At 32.3% G+C, this 25,065-nt stretch overlaps 3 protein-coding genes across 3 annotated transcripts; 1 reads left to right on the top strand and 2 right to left on the bottom strand.

Annotated features, from left to right (window-relative positions):
* Positions 1-73: 73 nt before the first annotated feature.
* LOTGIDRAFT_229175 (hypothetical protein) lies at positions 74-7,643 on the bottom strand. Its single transcript, XM_009062087.1, has 12 exons — positions 7,308-7,643; positions 6,615-6,785; positions 6,050-6,165; positions 5,615-5,747; positions 5,030-5,161; positions 4,598-4,615; positions 2,790-2,998; positions 2,325-2,467; positions 1,895-2,064; positions 1,481-1,553; positions 655-823; positions 74-261 (listed from the first exon to the last, which is right to left on the bottom strand). The coding sequence occupies exons 1-12, from the start codon at positions 7,366-7,368 to the stop codon at positions 163-165; spliced, it is 1,494 nt and encodes a 497-aa protein (XP_009060335.1). The 5' UTR covers positions 7,369-7,643; the 3' UTR covers positions 74-162.
* Positions 7,644-8,957: 1,314 nt separating this feature from the next.
* Positions 8,958-12,377, bottom strand: LOTGIDRAFT_154406 (hypothetical protein; the record flags this gene model as incomplete). The annotated part of the gene is made up of 6 exons (XM_009062086.1): positions 8,958-9,137; positions 9,723-9,752; positions 10,557-10,682; positions 11,150-11,220; positions 11,545-11,638; positions 12,336-12,377. 6 exons carry the CDS (start codon positions 12,375-12,377, stop codon positions 8,958-8,960), a joined length of 543 nt encoding a protein of 180 aa, XP_009060334.1.
* A 5,491-nt stretch (positions 12,378-17,868) lies between these two features.
* Positions 17,869-22,892, top strand: LOTGIDRAFT_106119 (hypothetical protein; the record flags this gene model as incomplete). Its single annotated transcript, XM_009062085.1, has 10 exons — positions 17,869-17,910; positions 18,494-18,625; positions 18,872-18,945; positions 19,798-19,886; positions 20,126-20,298; positions 20,640-20,751; positions 20,980-21,065; positions 21,434-21,534; positions 22,003-22,221; positions 22,538-22,892. Coding segments are annotated over 10 exons (1,383 nt in total), but the record flags the coding sequence as incomplete, so codon positions are not given.
* Between the last annotated feature and the right edge of the window lie 2,173 nt (positions 22,893-25,065).

Raw genomic sequence — 25,065 nt, 5'->3', positions numbered from 1 at the left:
GTGCCTGGACGCTTTTTGTTGGGTTGACAAATCCAGTGACAGAATGGCATCAGACAATTATATTACTATTAAAACATACTGAATATAGGGTTTATTGTAATAGACATAATACAAGTACAGACTCAAATTCTAATCCTATTTACATAAACTTGTCATAGTGAATTAATTCTGGTGAACAAAGATGTGTGAAGCTGAAAACATCCCATTATCTACATTTACTGATCTTTTAATAAGCCTTCTAGTCTTCAGATACTGACATCTCTGAAACGATAAACAATAATATTAAAAACAATGTACATACTACTCATAAGATACGAATGAAGGTGAAGGAGAAACCTAAATTGGAACAATTCGACAACCTCTTTGGGTTTCGCAATCTCAAAGTTCCTTATTCTATCAAGATTGGGGTTTAACTTGAAACGCATGATTGGTTAAAAAATACTACCAATAGAACAGGCTTTTGGTAGAAAACTTCTTAGATTACAATGTAGACAAATCAGAAAAATCAAATTGAATTAGATTTGCTCGTAACGAAATGCATAATAATAAGAATTCATTTCGATCTGAAATCATAAACAAATTGCGACTGAATCTAGAGCAAGAAACGAACTCGAATCGGATACTATATAAGATATATAAATATTTAAAACTTACGCTTGGACATTCATTATGTGGAGAATCATTGAAACAAAATTGAAATTGACACTGGAATATTATATCAGATCTTCCCTCTATTGTAAAAGCATCAAAATGGTTTGAAACGACACGAGACGGTGAGCTTTCACTATCAATCAAATATATGGGTGAATTCTTCAAGGGACATCTGTAAGATATGGAAGCATATAAGAGGTTTTTTTTCTTGTAATCCCTTACACAAGTTTTGGACATTTTGGTTAATCTATACCTACAATTTTTTACAAAGTAAGTTTCGAAAAATTTATACTCAAGACTTAGTAATTTTTTTTCTAAATTCAAATTCCTTTAACGTCATCGTGTTCAATGAAAATTGTTCAGCTTAATATTAGATGTCGTGTCCCATCATCCGACCTCCGTGAAAGTTACGCTAGCGCTCTGCAACATATCACGGTAATGAACGGCCATTAAAATATTAGAGGCTGGTCGTTCATGACTTCGACTTGTAAACAAAGTCAATGAAAACAAAAACTTTGTAAGATAGCATTAAATATATATGTAAGTGTCAGAATTATCCAAATTCCATAAATTTAAGGACTATATTTAATTCGCAATATTACTATCACTTGACAAATCACTGCTAAATACCGGAAGTAAAGAGTCTCGCCCAAGAAGATACAACGAAATTCACTATACGTTACCGAATCAGATTAAGCTTTATGGAAACTGCCGAGGATTGCCCAATGGTGTCCCATGAGTGAAGTAGCCCAGGCTGGGTAGGGTGTGGGGTGTGTGGGTTGTGGAGGGAGGGAGAAGGGACATACACGACAGAATGAATTCAACTTACCCATTGGAATCAGTCAAAGCTTGAGATATTTTACCGTCGGATGTAGAACATTTACAGTTAAAAGGAGAAATACCTATAGAAACACAATTGAAACATAGTCACATTTCCACACATCATTGGTCAAGTAAACTTATTTTTGACTTGAGAGTATTCATTTGCTAAACTAATATATCTGATTTCGTGTAAATACTAGAAACGGCCTAGTGATGGGTGGGTTTTAAAAGCCAATCGCCCTACAGAAATAAAAAAAAATGCGCATATTAGTTTTTTTAAATTTAAGGATCGCAGATTTTGATACTACAAACGAAACTAGTCAATTTGGCGGAATTTTTGTTGACGTCAATACTTTGGAAAAGTAACTGAATTTCTAAAGCAACAGCAATGGAAGGAAAAGGTTTATTGAACCAAACTTACCTTTGGCAGACATGGAAGTATTTTGAAGGTTCAGTACCATAGCTAGTTGAATCTTGGCACCAATTTTAATTTGGGATACGGCAGTTTTTGTAGATGGATCTTGTATAATCAATCGTACCGATTCTGTTGATTGTTTAATTTCAGTATTGGTGAGTTGGGCCATTGAATCTCTTATTAAGGTTAAAAAAAATAAAAAAAAAAAAAACTGTAAACTGAACCAAATTCCCCGATATCTCATTTAAAATCTTAAAACTTTAAACTACTTTCTTTCAAATCTTTAAACATGAGACGTTAATCATTGTGTTAAAAATATGCTTATTTAAGCTAGTTTTTGTCTCACCAAGCCAATCCAGAAGGAAAGTTGGAAACGGGTTGAGTAATAAGCCGTCGTTACTAAATCAGTATACAATTAAATGGTTAAAATACCTACTCTGATAAAGACTGTTGTTTTGTACGAGACAACTTCTCAGCGCCATTGAAATTACAATTTACGTCAAACTTTCTATCATATTCACTTAGAAACCCTTCAATTTCCTCTGTTCGAAGTGTCCATTGATATTTCCCTTTTGAAATCTGGAATGACACAATACATGTATATACATTATACTGTGAATTATTCTCTATTATATCGATAATCCCACCAGTGGTGACGCCAGTGGGAGAATAAATGGGTGGAGGCGTCATTTGCGCCTTAGAAAAATGGTTTGCACCCCAAATTATACCCCACTTTATTTTTAATAAACCGCCACTGAATCCTACACCGTACATGTACCTCCATTGGCATTTGGATCTTTAAGTGATTGTGATATCGGTCATCCAACTAACGTCAGCTCCAATTCATAATATGTGAATCGAGAGTGAGAAATAACGACCAGGAGCATGCATTTTTACTCACATGTTTAGGAGAACATTGTAGAGGATCGGTGAGCATATCTATTTTAAGAGTGTAAATATCATCCGAATCTCGTGTAAATACTGATTTATTACACACAATGGTATCATTCTCATCTAATATATAGACTTCATCATAGTCAACGCTCTTTAAATCCATTTTTATTAGAGCGTATTGTTCCGTTTCTGATTTTTTAATACAGTATACTGCCACTGAAATCATTAACAGTACATTTAATTATAATGTATCGAAAACGAGAAAGCTAAATGAATTATATTCTAAATGAATGCAAAGTCAGCAAAGTCAAATTGCAAGACGGTTTGGTCCTATGTAAACTAGAAAAGAAAATCTAAAGGTGGTATCTCTGAGTTGCATTTCAAGAATAAGTGATACAGGGCTGACATACTGCCAGGACTCTTCACTTGTGTATTTACCAAAGAAGATGAAGAAGATGAATCTGTTTTGAAAGACATTTAATTTGAGAAACCTTCCAGAAGAGATCAATAAACTACTAAAAGATAGCTTGCCAGACAGCTTTGATTTTAAATAAAAATATTTGGCAGTACAGTAACAATTACCAGTATGAAATATTCAACCTTCAGACATACACTTCTTTTGAACTTTTTGAGGCGATACTCAATAATATTACCACAAGTTTCATCAAAATTTGTCAAGAATTGGGCTTTTTAGAATGTTTACAGGTTAAAACTTGAACGCGTTTTTAAGAACAGGGGCAATAATATTATTCGATTTTTCTGATTTTCGATAGGGTTCATCCCTGGGTGACAACAAACACTCACACCAAGTTTCGTCCAAATCCATCAAAATTGTGCCTTCTGGAGTGTTTACGTGCTACAAATTGAACGCATTTTCAAGAACAAGGGCAATAACTCTTACCAATTATTTTTCGATTTTTTTTATTTTCGCATGGGTTCATCCGTAGGTGACAACAAACACTCACACCAAGTTTCGTCAAAATCTGTCAATAATTGAACCTTCTAGAGCGTTTACGAGCTAAAAATTGAACGCGTTTTCAAGAACAAGGGCAATAACTCATATTAATTAATTTTCGATTATTCTGATTTTAAATAGGGTTCATCCTTGGGTGATTACTAACACTCATACCAAGTTTCATCTAAATTCATCAAGATTTGTGCCTATTGGGGTGTTTACGAGCTAAAATTGAACGCGTTTTCAAGAACAAGGGCAATAACTCATACTAATTATTTTTTTATCTGTTTGATTTTAAATGGGGCTCTTCCTTGGATGATAACAATCACTCACACCAAGTTTCATCCAAATCCATCAAGAATTGCGCCTTCTAGAGTGTTTTTACTAGTGTTTTAAGAACTACGACAATTACTAAATATTTTTTGATTTTTCTGATTTTCAATAAGGTTCATTCTTGGGTGATTACAAACAACCATACCACGTTGCGTCGAAATCAATCAAGAATTGTGCCTCGTAGAGTGTTTACGAGCAATTGTGGACGGACCGACGAACGGACAATAAAAACTTAATTACATAAAAATCACCCGTTCCTAACAAGGTTTTCTATATGAACAGCATCGACACACCACTCTGTATTATGTTCAACAGCTTATTCTCACCCGGAAGTTTGCTAATTGGTCAAATCACTGCATTGTTTCAAAAAAAGGGAGATAAGAACTAAAACCAAATATATAGGAGAATTGATTGTATGAAGTCGAATCATTAACGAAACCAAGACATTTCTGGATATTCTACAATGTCCCTCTGCCTATTTTGGTAGTGTGTGGGGTTAAAGGTCATATTAAAAAATATCGAATTACCTTGAGCAGGTTGTTTTTCTGAAAAATAAACGACATTAAAATTCCAATGGAACTCGAGCCATGCTGGGAATAAATTGTTTCGCAATACATGTTTCTGCAGGTCTATTTTTAGAAAGATTCTCTTAAAATGATAACAGGTACCCATTATAGAAAGGGTCGTATTATTAAAAAAAACCTCAAAACATCATGCTGATCAGATTTAGTATTCACTTATGTTAAAGATGGGTTTCCTTTTTTTGTGTTTTAAATTAAGCAAACTATTTGATTAATTGTTGTTTCTAATGTATTCTTAATCATATCATTATCATCAGCATATAATTAAGAGTTTTATCCAATCATAAATGTCCATGTATGACGTACAGTCTGGATAAACAAAAATAATTAAGTCATTAGAACATCTCTACTTTCTAGCGAAAAAAACCTATACTATACCTATGTTGCATTGATCGCCAATCCAACCATTAGAACAACCATGTTGACAAACTCCCGTAGTTCTGTTACAGTCAGCTTTGTAACAGTTACACCTCTGATCACAAGACTCGCCATAATATCCCCGTAAACAATCTGTTATATGATATAATAATATGGGAAAACATGTTAATTGGAATCCAAGGAATTTTCTCACGGTAATAGATTACGACAGAGATTCATTATATTAAAGTGCTTGTTAACGTCTCAGAGGTGATCCAACATGATTTTAATACATAAACCAAGTACAGTCAAGTAACTTAATTTGATAAATTGATAAACATGGGTTGTCTGTACAATGTCAGATAGCAGAATGAATCCAGTAGTTTCAAGCAAGGTAAAATGTATTAATTTATACTTTGACATGAACAAAATGGCGGATTTCAGTTTTTACCAAATATGCTAGAATATATTTCAGCGAAAGACGTCACGTGACAAACTAGCGGATTCCGTGTCAGCAGAAAAATTCAACAGCTCGGGTTATGACAACCCAGGAATTTGTCTGTAATAATTGTCAAATGAAAGACTATCTGAAAGTTTCTTTTTTACCTGTTTCTTTCTGACATATAAATTGTTTCCGTAAATTACAACTACTGGTTAGAAACCAAGAACCTTTATCATCTACATAACCACATTGTCGTGAATGAGAATTATACATTCTTAATTTTTGTTGCCCATATTCCTTCAAAAGAAGATAAAGAAACAAAATGGGGTTTAATTGCCCACTGTTCTGTCATTTTCGTTTCTATCATTCATTTGACTAGAAGCGGATGTAGTCGGAATCTATTTATTAGCTTTACTGACTTTAATGACTAAATTCTAGCAACATGAATAATATCTGACGACCAATTGTGTACAATTAAATCAAAAATTAGAAGTACGAATGTGGTAGAAGTCTACAATATAATAAACACCTATAGGAGCTGAGGATATAGGCCTTTTAAAACTTCAATAATATGAAATTTAAATATTTAAAAAGTTAACCGTGACGGCTGTTCCTGTCGTATTCCATCTTAGATACATATTATAAACATAAGGTATATTGTTATTTCCCACTTCCAAGCCAAACCAATACTCGAAATTACTTCCCTTTAACATATCTGTGAAATAGATATTGGGGAAAGATCAAATAAAGATCATAAATGAATATTTTAGTATATAAATGAATTGAAAGTTGCAGATCAGCATCCAATAGACATTTTAAAAGCACGATTTATTGGAGGCTATCTTAAAGAGATTGTAAAGAGATTTTCTAAAAAAAAAAATGTGCATGAGTACACCGATAACATCAATTTGTACCATTCTAATGTTCAATCAGACGTCTGACTTCATGAGTGACGTCATCAAGCACTTAGTTTTAGTGGATTTGCAGGAACCACAGACGGCTGTTTGAAAATAAGAATGATGAAAATTGATGCTATCAGTGTCCCCGATACAAATACAAAAACACCACTTTTAGATCTCTTTAAAACATTTTAAATATTTGGGAAGCTATAAAAATGTTCAAGAATAAGTTTGATATTATTTAAAAGCTGAAATAGGCTTCTACCTTCCACTGCATCATTTTCTTCATTATTTCTTATATCAATAAAAGCGCCATCGGGGCTTTGAGCTCTGCAAAATTCGTAAGCCTTTTCCCATGACTTCTGATGTGTCGATGCCAGCCAACACTCTTCACCATAGCTCTTCCATCCTGGTGGACAATCGAAGTATGAAGCACCTATTGAACAAACACAACAATTCTTGAATTAACCTTAAATATAGACAGATGCAAGGAGTATCTAGCAAAATAAAGTCAGGTGAAGACAGGCAGTTGACTTTTGAAGCCTATAATTCGTTAATAGAATTTTCGCAATGTTTTGAAATGCTGCAATTTAAACGAGTCAACCATGAAAAGTCATCCTCGGCAACAAGTTAGCTTCAAGTATGGAGTCAAATAGGCCTTTAGCCACATATTTACTCTACCTAACCTAAGTGGGCGTCGCTGACCAAGCAGATTGTGCATATTTTTTCAGGAATATTTATCCCAACCGTGTACATATCAATTCGAAATTCACCTCCGAAAATGCACATTGTATATTTAGAAGACCGACAACACTGGTCACACCAGTTCCTCGTACATGATATACGGATGGGATATCGGCACATTACGTCCGAGGATCAAGGAGGGCCTTTTTTTGGCTATCGGCCTACATCTATAAGCTAATAATGTTATATATTTATATAATAAGCATTTACTTACCATACAAAGAGTGGATCAATCCCAAAAACAATACTTTGAACAACATATTGCCTATAGACATTTTCTAGTTGTAATGATACGACCAGATTATACGTTGTAATACAGAGAGGTTGCCTTGTTCTTTTCTAAGAAATTTTACAATATCCAGTTAAAAATGATGAGCTTTTTCACTAGAATTGACACTTAATATTTTCCTCGAATCACCTACAAAATGCACGAAGTGTAAAGTATAAAAAGCTAATGTATTAAAATTGACCTCAAATCCTGGTATTTAATCTGAATACATAGCATACAAAACTATGTATGGTTGATTTATGGAAATAACACACACGAACGTAGTTCACCGTCATTTTGAATCACTACCTCGACTTAATTTTTAAAAAGGCTATAATATTTCAAACCCATTTCTAAACCTTTAAATGATGAGATTTGATGACTTTATTAAAATATTACATGTATAACTTTTATCAAAATTCAACTTGTAAAGTCGAGGAAGAGATTCGTGGGTGTTATTTCCATGTAAAAACTATACATTTGGTATGAATACATAGCAGGAACACAAATAAGGAGAAAATGAATTCAATAGGGTACAATTGTCGAGGTTGAATTCAAAATATAGTAGCTCTGTGGGAACATCATAAGTACAATTATTAGTCTTACTTGGAGGGTCCCATTTATGTAATATATGAAAAATAGTATTTATTTGGTGCATTCTGACACATATTTTGGACAAAACGTAGAGAATTCATATTCATAAGTTTGTTGGAATTGAAGTGGGGGTACGATTGGAGGGTGCAAACTACTTTAGTACCTACCCCATTGTACACACACACACACACAAGAAATTAAACAATACCGAAGTTAGAAGTAATGAGCTTTTTCACTCAAATTCCTTTAGAACAGTGACAGAGGACGATGTTTCTTTTCTTATAAGTGAAGGATCGTCTGAATGTGATTTTGTCCCAATTCTTAATTCTCAGAAATAGTTAACATTCGTTTCAATTTAAATGTCAATGTCTTCACAAGTGATTCTTCCGGTTCAAATGACAATTGACGTTGAGATAAGTCGTGACTCAGTTCTAAAGCTGACTTTATAGTGAAATTATTCTAGTTTTATATTGTTACACTGGTTATATAGAAACATAAATTCATATTCAAAATATGTTCGTGGGCGTACCTTTTTGTGGAACATACGGCAACCGCCAGCAATTTTATTTGTCAAAATGGTCTCACAGTCCTCAGATTGCATTGTATTGGCCATTGGTTCAACTACCAAAGGGAATGGTTGAACCAAGTCTACCGGCCCCCACCCCAAAGAACAATTACAAAATTTTAAAAAAAGCAACCAGCAATACATAAATGAGTGAAAAAGAAAAGCATTAATTTCAGACTGAAAACATAAACAGATAGACCCTATACTGTCTTACTGAGGGGCCTCATGATGTAGGAGAGCAGAATTACAAAAGTAACAAAATTCCCAGGGAGAAACCCGAACCCATTTAAGTCCACGAGCCCACACTTATCTAGTTGAGCCATTGATATTGGCATGTAAAATATTTTCATCAACCCTGCATTATCCGATAAGAATATATTCTCAAAGAATGAACTAAATGTTATCAATGTTAGAAAGTGATTTCTAATAAGCTTATTTTATTTTACTTTGTAGATTACAATCTTTGTTTTGAATGGAATTTTGATGAATTCTGTATCACCATGTACTTTGTATAAAAACTGGTAAACCTTTTCACCTAGTTTCTGTTTATTTTCTTCACTTAATGCATTTACTACACTCACAGACATTATGTTCTGTACTAGAAATTTTATATTGCCCTAAAACAAAGAAAAACAACTCCATCTTTGATCTGTATTAGAAAAATATTCTATATCACGTGATTTTTAAACAAGCTTATTCATCTGGTTTGTTTTGTAAATAGGAACACGTGTATGAAATTCGTGTCTCATATGAAAAAGGTCGTATTGATTTGTTTAAACATATCACCTAATACGAAGCTATTTTAGTCCAAATTATTCATAAGAGTGCTTGGTTTCAAATGAAAGAGATCAAGATTGCCATTAAAATTCATGATCTCGAGTGAATCACATAGAGTTCAGTATTTCAATGAATCTAAATGGTAGAAATAAATTCTCCGCCAACAAAGTTTGTGGCGAGAAAACTTGCTTGTTGGACCAAGGGTTAAGATGTATACACATTAGTATTAGTATAGCACTTGAGATAATCAGATTGATAGAGGAAATAGTTTCGGACGTATTGAAAAGAAGTCGGTCTTACAACTATAGGTTTGTGCTATCAATGTTCCCTGATCAGCTATCAAACAATAGATTGCAGTAAAATAGTGAGCACGAAGTTAAATATTTCTGAAGAAAGGCTTCAAATTCATATTTTGGTAAACTTACACCAAATTCAACTCCATCAAGGTCCAGGTCCTGAATACAATGAAATATACCATTATTATCTATAGCTTTTCTCCAATCGAGTGTATAATAATTGGGGGAGGGTGGTTGACCTTCTCTTATCATTTTTATCCAAGTTTTCACCCAATCATATGCCATGTTCTTTATATTCCACAATAAAACTAAAAATAAATCGAAAACAAATCGAAAACATTAAAAAGAGACTCAATCCGGAATTTTAATTTATCTTACTATAAGACTAAGATAAGTTATTCCATTTAATTACAGTATGAGTCTTCTTTTACTTCAATTACCAGACAATCGTAAAAATAATCGTAAATTATGTCACATTTATATATCAAAAACAATCAGGTAAATACTTAGTTTTCCATCTGGTATCAAAACCCTCTTTATTTCGTTCATGCTTTCAACATCAGAAAACCAATGAAAACACTGGGCACAAATAATGCACTGAAAGACATCAAAGACTCAGATCGTAAATGTCAATCTAAGGACTTATTGGATGAATATAAGCAGACTAAGGATTCTAAAGGTCGTCAATGTGTACTGACTTCGATAAAATATGTCATTTTGCAAATATGTCCTTATATAACATGGACTCAGACATCTTAAACTAAAATCCGGATAAAGGATGCCGAATGACGGATTGTTGAATAGCGAAAGCGAAACCAAAGTACAGCCATATGTATGACAGCCTTATCGGCTTGGCTATCACAAAATAACGTCATTAGAACTGGCCTTTGGTTGAAAACTGGTCAGATTACCATTGAGATCAACATTCCGCGAAACAAAAAGTTTTGATTTAATTTGGCCTACCTTGACCGAGTGGTTTTTTAATGGTATTTTAGAAGCTGTACATTGTAGACTCTCTATATAAGGGTAAAGTTCTTGGAATGTTTGATAAAATCCATCAGATGGTTCAGTCGCTAAATATCTCACGTTCTGAAATAAAGATAGTCCGAATCTTGATGATTCTGATTAACCTACTAGAGATTTGCGATGGTAAGGTTGAGCTCGAACTATCTATCTGACGCTGGGTAAAAATCTACATGATTAATGATATTTCAGTCTTCAGTCTTCAGTCTGCTAGTGAAGTCCGCACATGGAAATGGATATGCCTTTTCATTGCATTCATTTTCATTGTATAGGATAAAGTAATTATTCTTTGTCTTTAATCAACTGGGTGGTGCAGAAAACGTAAAACTTCATTAAAAATTTCATTTCAATCTATACTGGTGCACTTTCATCCGATCTACAGCTATATATTGTACATTTGGAATAAAACTCAGTTCCAGACCATCCAAGTGATCTAGATCCAATTGTACCAACTACCAACAACTACCTATCAGCTTTAAAGCAGATGTTGACTTGTCATTTTCCAACATTACTCTTAATTATGCTATAGTTACCCGTAGTTTCTTGGTAATCAGATTAGTAAATTTACCAGTTCCAGCACCAAGTTCCACAATGTCATACTTGACTGTAAGAAATGAACTTAAAGTATAATTTTACCGGTCAAAAATTCCAATAGGCTCCTGTGGCGATCTAACTGAATGTAACAAAACTAAACCTTTAAATAATAATGGGAGACAGTCACACGTAAACTTTTAAAATATTATTGGCATTCTAAAAATCAACTGCAAGATACCTTTAGTTTAAACTTTCAGAGACTATGTTAAGGGACATATTATTATATGCCTCTATATTTTGGTCTATAGTTTTCTTTAATATCCCCAAACTTCTAAAGAAATAAGATTGCTTCTTTACAATAATGACGGACAGAATCATGAATGAAATCCAATACCTTCTTGTCCTTGTCCTAAATTTTGAAATTCTTCTATAATTCTTTCCACTGTCAGATCAGTATATGATGGTCTGCTAGATTCGTATAAGTCACCCTAGTAAGTAAAAGTAAATATAATGTACAAATTGTAGGGTCAGATTAAAGAGATATGGTCCTCTAAACATTTGCTTTCCTAATATAAGTTTATTGAAGCTGGAATGAAAAAGCAATTATTGATAAATCTTATCTATATCCCTATTTTCAATGAGTGGATAGATATTATTCCAGCAATATCGGCAATATCATTACTCTCCATCATCGCATTCGAGATAATTATAAGCTATTTTTGTATGCCGACCTACTTGATCAATGTAAATATATAATAATAAGGGGATTTACTCATTGTTAAACCAGCAGTTTAAACTAAGTTTTGGTATTAGGCCTTATAAAGACTCGATAATTTTATTTCAAACTTGCAGAATAAGTAGAAGACTTTTTTCCATGCAATTTGTTAATTTGATGTTTATTTCGATTAAAAATAGTGAAATCAGAATGTTTACGTAAACCTTTTAAATATTTGACAAATCAGACTGCTCCTTTTTAAATTTTCATAGGACATATCTTCTTAATTAAAATGGGGATTAGGTTTCAGTTATTCTACTCTTCATTATGACAAATAAAAAATTCAGAGCTGATTGATTCTCATCTCAGGAGGCATTATAGATCCTACATCTCGTGGGCTGTCGTTTTAAGCATCAGTTGGTAAGGTCCCTCGTAATTTTGTGTCAAGGCACCCAGACTACTCAAATTACCTTTGTAAATCCGACTACAGCAGTTTTATGAATAGTCGACATGACTCTTTTTTTCTATAATTTTGTCACATATAATTGCATTTAAATTTAGGTTAACTTTGTGATAAGGCAGATTGAAGTTTTTCGAACAAAACGAACTTCACCCCCTAATGTTATATAAGCTACTTATAAGATACTCAGTTTTATCATAGAACTGTATACTAACAGTATACAGTTCTATGGTATTATTAAGATTAGTTTCACGTTTATTGTTAGTGGTTTGATGACGCAATTAAGTGATAATGGTGATTACTCTCCTCGTTTCGCACTGTATAAATGCCGATATGTCACCGATAGAATAGTATGACAAATTTTGTCAAAACGAACCTGCTTTTTGACAGGTGCCCCAACGTCATTTCCTGTTATCGGTAACATGGCATCTTAGACAACTTTTTAAACTTCTTTTCTGCTATTCCGTCCACATGTTTTAAAGAGGTTATACAAGTTATTTTGTTATATAATTATATAACCAACAACTTAAAGTGGATTTTGTTTGTTGCTATCATGATGTCACGCCCATCCCAATTTAGACAGATCATAAATGTTATGATAATGATAAATGCCAAATTTATGAAATCATCGCAATTGTTATTGTTATACAATGTTATACTTTAACCTGTAGTTTAGGCCATGGTTATGAATGAAATAAATGCTGGCAAAAGTGATTGTTAAGAGGTGTGATAAATTTCATATATTATATGTATCACAGGCAATTAGTGATGTCATCAAATATTCATTTTTAGTGGAATTGCAGGAACCACAGACATCTGATTGAAATGGAAAGGTCAAATGGATCCATGATACACATGAAAAATTTAGTAAACCTCTTTACCATCCCTTTTACGGTATAATCACTGCCACTAGATTCACTAACTGTGCTATACTTAATATATCTTAATTACATCGTATACAATTAAAAAATTATACAGGAATTTCTATTCACAATTATGAAAATGTTACCATCGTCTACATAGAACCATTGTAATTACATTTCTATGGTGATACCCATGATTAGTAATTGTAGCTAAGTGATAGGTCTGTCACTGAAATATCATGGTCCAGTAATTTACTATGGGAAGGCAAGATCTGCAATTTATTGAATAGAGTGCATCTGGTCTTTGTTAGGGTTAGGTCTAGTTCTCTTTTGTCTGAAGCAAAAGATATGTTTAACACCTTTGCACATTTCAGGAAGTCTGTCTTAACAGTACAAAATGTATTTCAATTAATTACTGGTGTATGCACAATTTTTATCAGTAAAACATTGTAAAGTATACTGTATACATGAACAGATTTTAAAATTCTATTTACTTCTATGTATAACACACTTGATCAGCCTGAATTTGTTTTAAAAGGGGAAAAGGGGTGATTAAAAACAAAGTATACTAATTGTTAATTAAGCGGATTGATCTATATTTTTTAATTGGCATTGTAATGGCTTGATATTTTTAGTTGAAACCTTCAGAATAAGTTGGAGACATACTGCTCTACAATCAAGTGTGTGTTTTGGTAAAATTCGTAAATAGGTTTTCCAATTAAAACAAAAAAACATAGCAACGTTAAAAAGTTTAGTAAACCTTTTAACTTTTGGCGTTCTAAAATCAACGGCAAGATACTTTTAAGTTAAAAATTTCATGGTGTTAAGTTTTCATAAAATTGAACGAAAACATTTCTAAAAATTGAATGTGAATAAATTATCACGATTTGGACTCAAAATCATTGACCTGAAGCATGAATACAATAATTTCTACCCACACTAAACAAGTTAAATCAACCATTTCATCAAGATAGTTGATTATAGTTGATAGTTATATAGATTATGTTTGTTGAGGATTTTCTTTATTATGTCTAGTATATTATATAATGATAGATTAAGGAGATTCAATTTAACATAAGGAAAGTTTTTTTTCACTGTGGTTGTGTTCTAGAGATAAACTGTCTTGAATTTGGATATCTATAGATGTAATAATGATATTTTGATGATAGTTTTAGTGTAAAATGGAAAAGAGATTTTGGTGGAGGTGGGTGTGTATATATAGTCTAGGAATAATATCTCTCAGTATTTGTAATGGGGAAGATTTTGTCAATGAATTTGCTGTACAGTGTAAAGATGGAAGACAGACTATAGATGAATTAGTGGAATCTTATGGATTTAAGATAGAAAGAGAGGTATTTACTAGTTCCTAGTATAGTTATATGTTATATTGATAAACATGTAATATTTCTTATTTTCTATATTGTATAGACCATACCATAAATCATAGAAAACCATATGAAGTTTCGTATGTACCACAAATATCGAAAGCTAAGAAGATGACTTTTAGTGTTTATACAGGTCAATGTGAAGATTTTGAAATAGATATCGGTTATTTTCACATGAACATCCCTATAACAGTGAAAACAGGGTTTAAACATATATTTTCGTTTTTGACCTAGATATGCTGTATGTATTGTTTGCCAATTATTTTGTACATTATATTTCAAAGGCAAACAAGAATGTTCTAAATGTTACTAAAATGTCCAAAATGTTTTATGTCGAAAATTTTCAAACAAGACATTAGGTATACAACTGAAAACTATGCTCCTGCTGATGATTATTTTTATTGTGTTTCAGCTTGGGGATATTGGTGTTTTTATCCTCTCACATCCTACAGTACATTACAGATCAAAACGTAGCTCTAATTCTATCCTAAATAAACTACAGAATCATCCACAGGTTTGTTGTTACCATAAAGGATGAGTGTTTATAACTGTCTTTAAATGATTTGATGCAACATGGCATTGTTTCCTTAAAAATGTTTCATTTGAGAGAAATTCAACGTTACATATTGTTTTCCTTAACTTTTTGACTTGATTTATTTATTTTTTACAAGCGAGTTTAAATTATATGGTTGAATAGCTGAATATCAATGTCAAAGTATTGCTTTAAAACAGTTGTTTTTTAAATATTGTGTTATACTATACATAGATGTAATTTAAAAAGATTGAAATTTTTGTGGGACTTTGCTTTTAGCAAAGTCCCAGTTTGTTATCGAAATGTCCATTCTTTTTTTTTTTTTTTTTTTTTTTTTCGTCCACACCTTCCCGAGCTTAGACTGCAGTAGTTGTAGCAACGTTTCAAATTTCATAGACCTTCTATATAGGTGACGATGTGCATAAATATAAATTGGAACATTTTTGCAAAACCGGAAGTGCCACAGTTCAACATGTGCAAAAAGTCGAAAATCGGCTCTAGAAGGCGCATTTTTGCATCGATTTTCTTCGGGTTTTCATTTTTACAATCTACCTGCATTTCTGACCTGATAGCACTTGAAAAATTACGAAATTCGAAAATTCGTCGCTCACTTTTTTCGATCAAATTTTTCGATTTTTTTGCAACTTTTTTGCTTTTGCATCGATTGATCTGAAATTTTAAATGCAAAGAGACTTCACTAATGTTAATAATATGATACAGTCAAATTTTGTACGTCATTTCCGATTTTCAACAGGAAAGCGACTGAACTTCAAATCTACTTCCGGTTGAATAACTTCCGGTGTAATTTATGTAGGTCAACAAAATTTGGCTGATCTTTGGCAAATAAAATTTTATGGCCGATTTTAAGATAAAATCCAGACCGGAAGTGATACTTTGGCCGCCATATTGAAAAAACACACTTTTGAAAAACTCAAAATGGGGCCTCAGGGTAAAAGTTGATATGCTCAAATTTGATGTGAATGTATTCTGCAATCGATTGCGCAAAAAACATTGGGAGCCGAATTTTGAATTTCGCTTTTGCTTTTTTGCAACTTCCGGTTGAAATTTTTTAAAGCTTTAAACGATCACACCATGTGACCTTGACCTTTGATGACCTTGACCTTCATAGGGTAAAAGGTCATTGACCTTGGCTATCATTTGATACTTTGACCTTTGACCTCCGACATGTACTTCCGGTTTTATAGTTATCCGTAAAAAGCCAAATTCGCAACTTTGGACTGCTCTAGCACGTGACCTAATTAACCTAGAGGGTTAATTTTTTCGGTTTCCTAATGTGCTTTTCATGCACTTTATATAGATATAGAACAATTGCTTTTTTAAAGCAAAATTGAAATTGGTGATTTTTTCAAATTTGAGTTTTGTTTTACCATATTTGTGTCATTTTGATCTTGGTGTATGTATATCTTATGACCTATTGTATGTAGAACCTTGATATTTGGAATACAACTAGACACTTTGAATATGAATTCACCCATGACAAAAAAAATTGGGGTGGGCGTGGCACATCTGGGTTGAATTACTAATTGTTTACATTTTGGGGCTGGGGCATAAATCGCATAGGATACGTTTGTTAAAAAAGATCCTTTGCACACAATTACCTCATCCTTTTGGCCAGTTTGTGTTAACAGCTCAGTTGTTTCAGCTTTATAGTTCCAAAAAAAGGAACGGGTTTTAACATTTGGAAATTTTCATTTTTTGATTTTGACCTTTGTTGACATTTGTTGACCTATATCTTTTGACATGAATAATGTAGAAGCTTAAAATTTAAAACACAACATAACGTTTGGAATATCAATTACCCTATGCAAAAGAAATTAAGGTGGGCGTGGCACATCTGGGTTATATTACTCATTATTGACATTTTTGGCCAGGAGCATAACTCGCAAAGTATACATTTGTTCAAAATGGAACTTTGCATACAATTACCTCATATATTGAGCCACTTTGTCTTAAAAATTCGGTTGTTTCCGCTTCGAAGTTCAAAAAAAGGAACAGGTTTTGGAAATTCAAAATTTTCAATTTTTGACCTTGACCTTTGTTGACCTTGACCTTTCTTACATCAAACGTCATTGGCATTGGCTATCTATTTATACTTTTATATTTGCTGTCTTATTTCAACTTCCGGTTTTATAGTCGTGTGCAATTAGAAATTTTGATGACGGATATCTTTTGATCTTGACCTTTTTAGACCTTCTCCTTTACAAGATCAAAGGTCATTGACCTTGGCTATCTGCTGATACTTTCATTTGTGAGGTCTGACGTCTACTTCCGGTATTAGAATCTTCTAAAAAATAAAAATTTCTAAAAAAACTTTAGACTTGTTCTTGCGCTTGACCCAATTATCGTCGATTTTTTCGGGGTCTTTAGCAAATTGCTACATTTGCAAAGTCCCACTCTGTGCCACGAGTGGCTCTAGTCCTATTTGTTCTCAATAATCCACACTTTTCATATTTGAAGAGATCAGGTCTTATATAATTTATGATAAGAATTTATGTTTACAAAGGTTCTGAATTTCCCAATATGGTCAACTTTAATGAATAAATTTCCCATAATTTGAATATTGGTACTATTTTGTAGGTTATCCATGCACAACAAGAACAAGAATTGTTAAGGGTGAAGAGATCTATTGTATATGATAAACAAGAAGAATTACCATTACGTGATATAAGTGATAATAGTATATACCATCGTGTTGATGGTACTAGACTACAACTAAAAGATGAAATACCAACAGGCAATGTTGTGGACTACAATGACCCTTTATATAAAGATCAGTGGTATATAGTAAGTAACATTTTCACAAATTGAAGTTATTACGAACTTAATCTTATACCTTGACTAAAATAGTCATCTTTCTTGCATTACAGAATGCAGGGATTTGTATTGGATTATATGCCAGCGCACTAAGCTAATCCAGGCCATTATCATAAAGATAGTAAACTTAAAGTACGGTATAAGAAATTCACAATAGCTGGACATTGTGAAGATGAGTAAGAAGAGACAATTCTTCATCTGTATTAATTGTTCTTCATTTTACAATGATGCTTAGCCAACGGACATCATGTGTGTTGCATTTTATAAGCATCAATGGAACATGTCTCAAAATCGGTTGTTCCAAGTATACCAAAATTTAGATTCAGATCATAAGAAACAAAGGAATAGAAATCCAAATATCACTTAAAGAACTATTTTAATTGTTTAATCAAAAACACCAGAAAAAAATTGAGTTTGTCTAATATTAGCGTTCAGTTCTAATATATGGCATTAACACCTTGCTGCTTAAATTTAGAAAATTATTTACAATTTGGAATCATAGAGTACAGAAATCAAAACGTTTTCTTTTTATTTATAGAATAATGTTGGACAGAGTGGGGGAGTCAAAGATGTAGATCTCAACGTAATGGTAGCCTGGAAACAAGGTTTTACTGGTACCGGAGTTGTAATTAGTATACTAGATGATGGTGTTGATCATACACACAAAGACCTTCTTACTAATTATGTAAGTTTGATTTGTAGGGCTTTGAAAGTAACTTTTCCTCAATACATGTTTTATAATGTGAATCAAAACAGGGGGAGTCAGAGACCCCTAAATCACTAGAATGATATTTTCAAAAACTGATCACAGCTAGAATTTCTTGTAGAATTTTATGAAATTCGGAAAAAAAAAATTGTTATTGTGTATATCTCAAATGATTTTTTCTCATGTATTGCACCTCTTAATCAGGTATGATATGTTTATTTATAGGACCCAGATGCCAGTACAGATTTAAATGGCCATACAGATGATCCTATGCCTAATGTTACAACTCATGCTAATGCGTAAGTTTTGTTTGGTTATTATAAAGAAAATATCTATTTTTGTCCACAGATTATTGCCAGTGATTTGACATCAAGTTTCATCCAGACAAAGTGGTATATTTATAAGTAGTCATTTGAATTTGTACACTTGAGAGCTTAGTATGATCTCAATCTTTAGCTTGGAATACGGAATAATTCTTCACCAGATTTTCAGCAATACCATCCTGATGTAGAAAAATGAAATATAATAACTATAGTTTTCTATTTTTTATTATCAGCAGTTGATGTCAAGGTAAATAAATTGTAATATTGTATGTGTCTTTGTGCATGATATATATTTATTAATTTATTTATGGTTGATGCTTCATTTTTTTTTTTGTATGGTAATTTTGTTAGCTCTTTGCCAATTTTTTTTATTCTTGTTTATTTTTGGTATGTGTGTTTATTTGAGTATATTTATATGAATTGGATGACATTTGATTGTGCATGTTGCTTGAAGAGAGCATTAGTCCATGTAGTTGAACTTTTCAATGCATGTTGACTATATTTTGAATTGGACACAGTACTTAAGTTTCACCCCAAATCATAGTAAAAACATAGATTTCAGCATTAATGTTCAGAATTAGGCAATTATAGACTTTTCAAAATGACCCATTTACGACCAATATTTCCTTCAGATTTATCACAACAATCAAATCAAATTGTATACATGAAGGTTTATTACTCGATTATTTTAAATTGCTACCAAATTTTTAGGAAATGCGAATTAAGATTTAACTTGATAACCCAATACTAAAATTTAGATTTTATTAGATTTTGCTAATCCAAATTGAACCCTGCTAAATATGTGAATTTTGTGTATCTGTTTTACAGGCATGGTACAAGATGTGCAGGTAGTGCAGCAGCCTATGCTAATAATAATGTCTGTGGTGTAGGTATTGCACATACAGCCAAGATAGGAGGTTAGTACATGATTCATGAATAGTTTCAAACATTCTATTGCAAGCCTATTGTCCCCTTAAAAAGTCCCAAAGTGCTTGTTATATATTGTTCTGAAGAATCTGAAGTTGAATGACAAGTTGTTGACCTCAGTAATAGTTGGGTATTCTTTCTGGAACACCTGATGTCACTTGATTTGTCTATTTGTTTTCCCTTTCTGAGAGTTCAAATAGGAATTGTTATATTTTTATTTATATCTAAGGTGTAAGAATTTTAGATGGTAGAGTAACAGATAGTTTGGAGGCTGCAGCTTTAAATTTCAATATACAACACATAGATATATTCAGTGCATCATGGGGACCAACTGATGATGGTGCAACAATGCAAGCACCAAAACATTTTACTAAAGCTGCTTTGAGAAAAGGTGTAACAGAGGTAATATTACTTCAAAATCTATAAATTGAATTTCTGCTGAACATATTTAATCCAAACCTATATTCGATTTAGTAGCTCCTAGATTCAGAAAAAGATTTTTTTTAAACCCATCAGAGACCTACTATTTGTTCAGTTAGTTTAGGGGTCTGATATTATGATTAAGATGTAACATCCGAAGAATGACAGTCTTAGTGCTGATACTTAGTTTGGATCACCATTTTGGCAACTGAAAGGATATTCATTGAAATAATTGATACAATAAATAGAGTAGAAAAGGTAATATTTATTTACCTGTGTACTATATTCACAATACACTATTTATTACTGACTATTGTTAAAAGGGTAGAAAAGGTAAAGGTAATATATATGTATGGGCTACTGGTAATGGTGGAGCTAATGATGATGACTGCAGTGCTGATGGTTATGTTTCAAGTATAGAAACATTGTCTATAGGTAAGCATTTCTTCATAATTAAAAAGATTTTCCAAACAGAGATTTTCTCAAGGATCCTCTGATACAATTTGCAGCTTTTGCGATAGTGACGTCACAAAACACTTATTTTATCAGTACTTTTTGTGTTATGAAAGAATGTATAACTTTTGTTTTCTAATTACACCTGTACACTGAAAAAGATGTATAATGCTATTTCCTGTATTAAAAGGTTCATATTTTTTGCTCCAGGTTCTATAAGTGATAAAGGAAGAAAACCATTTTTTATGGAGAATTGTACATCAACTATAGCTGTTGTACCCAGTGGAGGAGAGGAGGTGAAAGGTGAAGAAGCAAGACATGGTATTGTCAAGCTTAAAGTTGTAAGTATCATTTAGAAATAGCCCAAATCTCATTTGGTTGAAAATATAAATACATTTCTAATTTGATTGGCAGCATGTCACCAGACTTTTGGTTTGGTGAATATGAAAATAAAAATATGATATGAAGAATAATAAATATGAAATATATTTGATGAATTTGACCAAATCACTATGTTTGATAATGGTGTTGATTGATAAGTATATTGATGTCTAAATACTAGATATGAATTCTAAATTATACTACATGTATATAGAACATTTCAATTGGGAATATATATTTTTCTAAGCTATTTTCCAGAGTATCTACTGTATGTCAATTGTAGGTAACAACTGATATAAAAAATGGTTGTATAGAAAATTTCCAGGGTACATCTAGTGCTGCTCCACTAGGGGCTGGTTGTATAGCATTATTATTACAGGCCAAGTAAGTTCTGTATTTCATCTCATAATATTCCTATGCTATATAATATAGTATTTATGAAAGTTATACAACTAACTGATTCTTTCAAGAATGGTTCTTGCTTTGATGTAATCTGACATCTAATCTTATTCAAGCAATTTGACTAGCTTTAGGTCATCTATTCTAGCTAGTTTTTATTGAGTTATATTGAATGATCAATTCCCATTGATGACGTAAAATACACAGAATACCTATTTAATTCTGTACTTGGTGTTGGATTGCCTGTAATGTCTGGGTGAAAGTCAACAATTCCCACTTGTAGGATAGGCTTTAAGGGTATTCTTGGTCAAATTTAGCTATATTTGATTATTTTTCACATATTTGTGACAATGCAAAAACTAGCTGGATATTGGAATAAGCATTTTATACACTTTCCATTTTCCTATGTTAGATTTGAATTATCCAACCCCCATTGTCATTGTGTATTTTCAGTGGTGATTTGAGATGGCGTGATGTTCAACATATAGTAATACAATCCTCTAAAATACCCAGTTTGGATACTAGTTGGATAATCAATGGAGCAGGATTACATGTTAGTCATAAATTTGGTTATGGGGTTATGGATTGTGGTAAAATGGTGGAACTAGCTCAACACTGGAATAATGTACCTGAACAACATACATGTTCTTATAATAGATCAGATTCTAACATGTAAGTTTCACATTTTGTCATGCATTACATATTTGACTGAAATTTACAATTTTTACTCTCCAAAAGGGATGTGGAGTTGACAAACCGAGTTGTAGAGTAATATCAGGTGTTGCGAAAAAATGAGCTATCGAAACCTGCCACAGTACTTATAGTGGGGTTTAGATTATGCATATAAGTTTTGAAAAGATTAATATTTTAAACGCATCAGGTCCCAATTCTCAGTAAGTCTCCATGTAAGGGATAGAAAGCAGGTTTTATTATAACTTTGTGATTAAGCGAAGAATACAAAGTAAAGTTCCAATGCTTATAATTGTAGAAAAATTAACAGTAGAAGTTCGATAGAAACACAGATTTATGTTGATGGTTGTAAAGATTCAGATAGTGAGATAGATAGACTAGAACATGTACAGATTCATGTCAAAATAACACACAGTAGACGTGGTGATATACAGATCTTTCTTACCTCACCAGCTGGTACCAGATCAGAAATGTTGTCACCCAGACCACATGATGACTTTAAAGGAAAATGGGAGTTTACCTTCATGTCAGTACATACATGGGGGGAACATCCTAATGGCTTATGGAAGCTTGAGATTAATGATAATCCTACCTCACTTGATCGCACTACAAATGAAGGTTATTTGAGTGATTGGTCCTTGATAATGTATGGGTTCTCTGGAAGTAGAGTCGATAGAATGTTGAATTATAATACCAGACCACAGAGAGCCGTGGTTCCAAAACAACAAGATGTCATATCCATTATGGATGAAGAACACATGGTATCAAAACAAATTTCTATTGAACCCAACCATAATTCTGATACTCAAGTAAAGATATCAGAAGATACGAATAAAAAGAATGATATCAAAAATGAGAATGATATCGCATCTGATCTGATTGATTTATTAACAAAAGGTAATGATATTTTAAAACGTGGTAAGATATCAGATGACGTGTATCAGAATTTAGAAAAGCTAGTATTAGAGGGAGAGAGACAGCTTGATGAAGAGGAGACCAACAAAAAGAAACTAGAAAAAGAAAGAAAACTAAACAATAAAAGGAAATTGAATAGAAAGAAAGAGAAGGAAATCGAATCTAAAAGAGAATTTACTGATGAATATTCAGATACTGAGTTATTAATAGATATATTGAAACAATTAACAGAGAAATAACAAATATTAACACATTCTTGCTATATCAGTTTTCTAGTTGTCCTGTTTTATGACAAGAATCTGAAATAAGTTTTGCTCAATAGATAGTGTTTTCTCATGTTTATGTAAATGTATTCTTATTACTGACTGTTCTCTATAGTACTAAATGTACTATATCTATACTGTTCTCAGTAATGTTTATATATCTTGATGTTCTCATTACTAGACGCACTATATCTTGATGTTCTCATTACTAGACGCACTATATCTTGATGTTCTCATTACTAGACGCACTATATCTTGATGTTCTCGTTACTAGACGCACTATATCTTGATATTCTCAGTAATGGATGTACTGTTTCTATACTGTTCTCATTAATGGATGCACCTTATCTATACTGTTCTCAGTACTACATGCACTGTATCTATACTGTAATGTTCTCAGTACTGGATGCACTTCCATATTAGAATGTTCTCAGTACTGGATGCACTTCTATATTTGAATGTTCTCAGTACTGGATGTTCTATATGTTGAATGTTCTCAGTACTGGATGTTCTATATGTTGAATGTTCTCAGTACTGGATGTTCTAATGTTCTCAGTACTGGATGTTCTATATGTTGAATGTTATCAGTACTGGATGTTCTATATGTTGAATGTTCTTAATACTGGATGTTCTATATGTTGAATGTTCTCAGTACTGGATGTTCTATATGTTGAATGTTCTCAGTACTGGATGTTCTATTTGTTGAATGTTCTCAGTACTGTATGTTCTATTTGAATATTCTCAGTACTACGTTCTCTATTTATTGGATGGTTTCAGTATTCACTGTCCTCCTATGAGTAATAAAATAGTTGCATTTAAGACAAAAATTGTGAAAAATTTTTTATGAGAGCTTCAACAAGGATCTGATATTGAGTAAGTTATTGATAAAGTTATTATCAAATATAGTTAATTAACAGTATAACCTAGCTATGTAAGACTTCAAGTGTGATCAAACTTATAGAGATATACTTATCTAATTATTCTCATTACCAGCTGGTAGAAAAAATAAAGTATAATGGGTAATTGTGTTATTATGTAAATTGAAATTAATAATTAATTAAACTGTTGGAAGTAGAAATTATCAGCATTTTACAGAAACAAAATACTTGAAATTGAAATGGTATTGAAAAATGTTCTCAGCATCAACTAAGGTCACTATGATGGTGCCGAGGTCACTATGATGGTGGTAAAACCCGTGTTTGATTGAAATCCTTTTGTTTAATAACTGGATCACTATCTTAAATCCATTTTTTGGTTTTTTCAAGCATAAATAATTGAAGTATTAATAAGTGCTATGTGTTTAGAATGTATTCCACTATCATATTTTTCTAGGTAAAAAACATGTTTTGAAGAAAGCGTTTGTTATCATAGGGCTGTTGGAGGCCAGTCTGACTATGTTTGTTATTATTAGCTTATTATTTTGGGAAATCCATTCAATCCATCAAATTATATAATTTGTATGAATATATTTTTGATAATATAATTATTTGATGAAATCAAAAGTTGATTACTGATATTTTTTCTTAAATTGAAATTCATAAGTCCCACTGAAATTATTTATCAATTATTTCTGTTATATATTTATTTTGTTACAATATTTATTTATATATAACATATCGGGTGTCCCAAAGTTCAAAAGGTAGTATCT

The sequence above is a fragment of the Lottia gigantea genome (assembly GCF_000327385.1).
Source record: "Lottia gigantea unplaced genomic scaffold LOTGIsca_5, whole genome shotgun sequence".
Lineage (NCBI taxonomy): Eukaryota > Metazoa > Mollusca > Gastropoda > Lottiidae > Lottia > Lottia gigantea.
Note: the sequence above shows the minus strand (reverse complement) of the source record. Positions and strands in the feature narration are given on the sequence as shown.

What these genes read in the sequence shown, in the direction of transcription:
- LOTGIDRAFT_229175 (XM_009062087.1), bottom strand. Translation starts at nt 7,368, where the DNA reads ATGTCTATAGGCAATATGTTGTTCAAAGTATTGTTTTTGGGATTGATC. An exon ending in CGACAGGAACAGCCGTCACG is followed by an intron (nt 5,748 to 6,049) that starts GTTAACTTTTTA and finishes CTTCTTTTGAAG; the next exon opens with GAATATGGGCAACAAAAATT. An exon ending in TATATGTCAGAAAGAAACAG is followed by an intron (nt 5,162 to 5,614) that starts GTAAAAAAGAAA and finishes ATCATATAACAG; the next exon opens with ATTGTTTACGGGGATATTAT.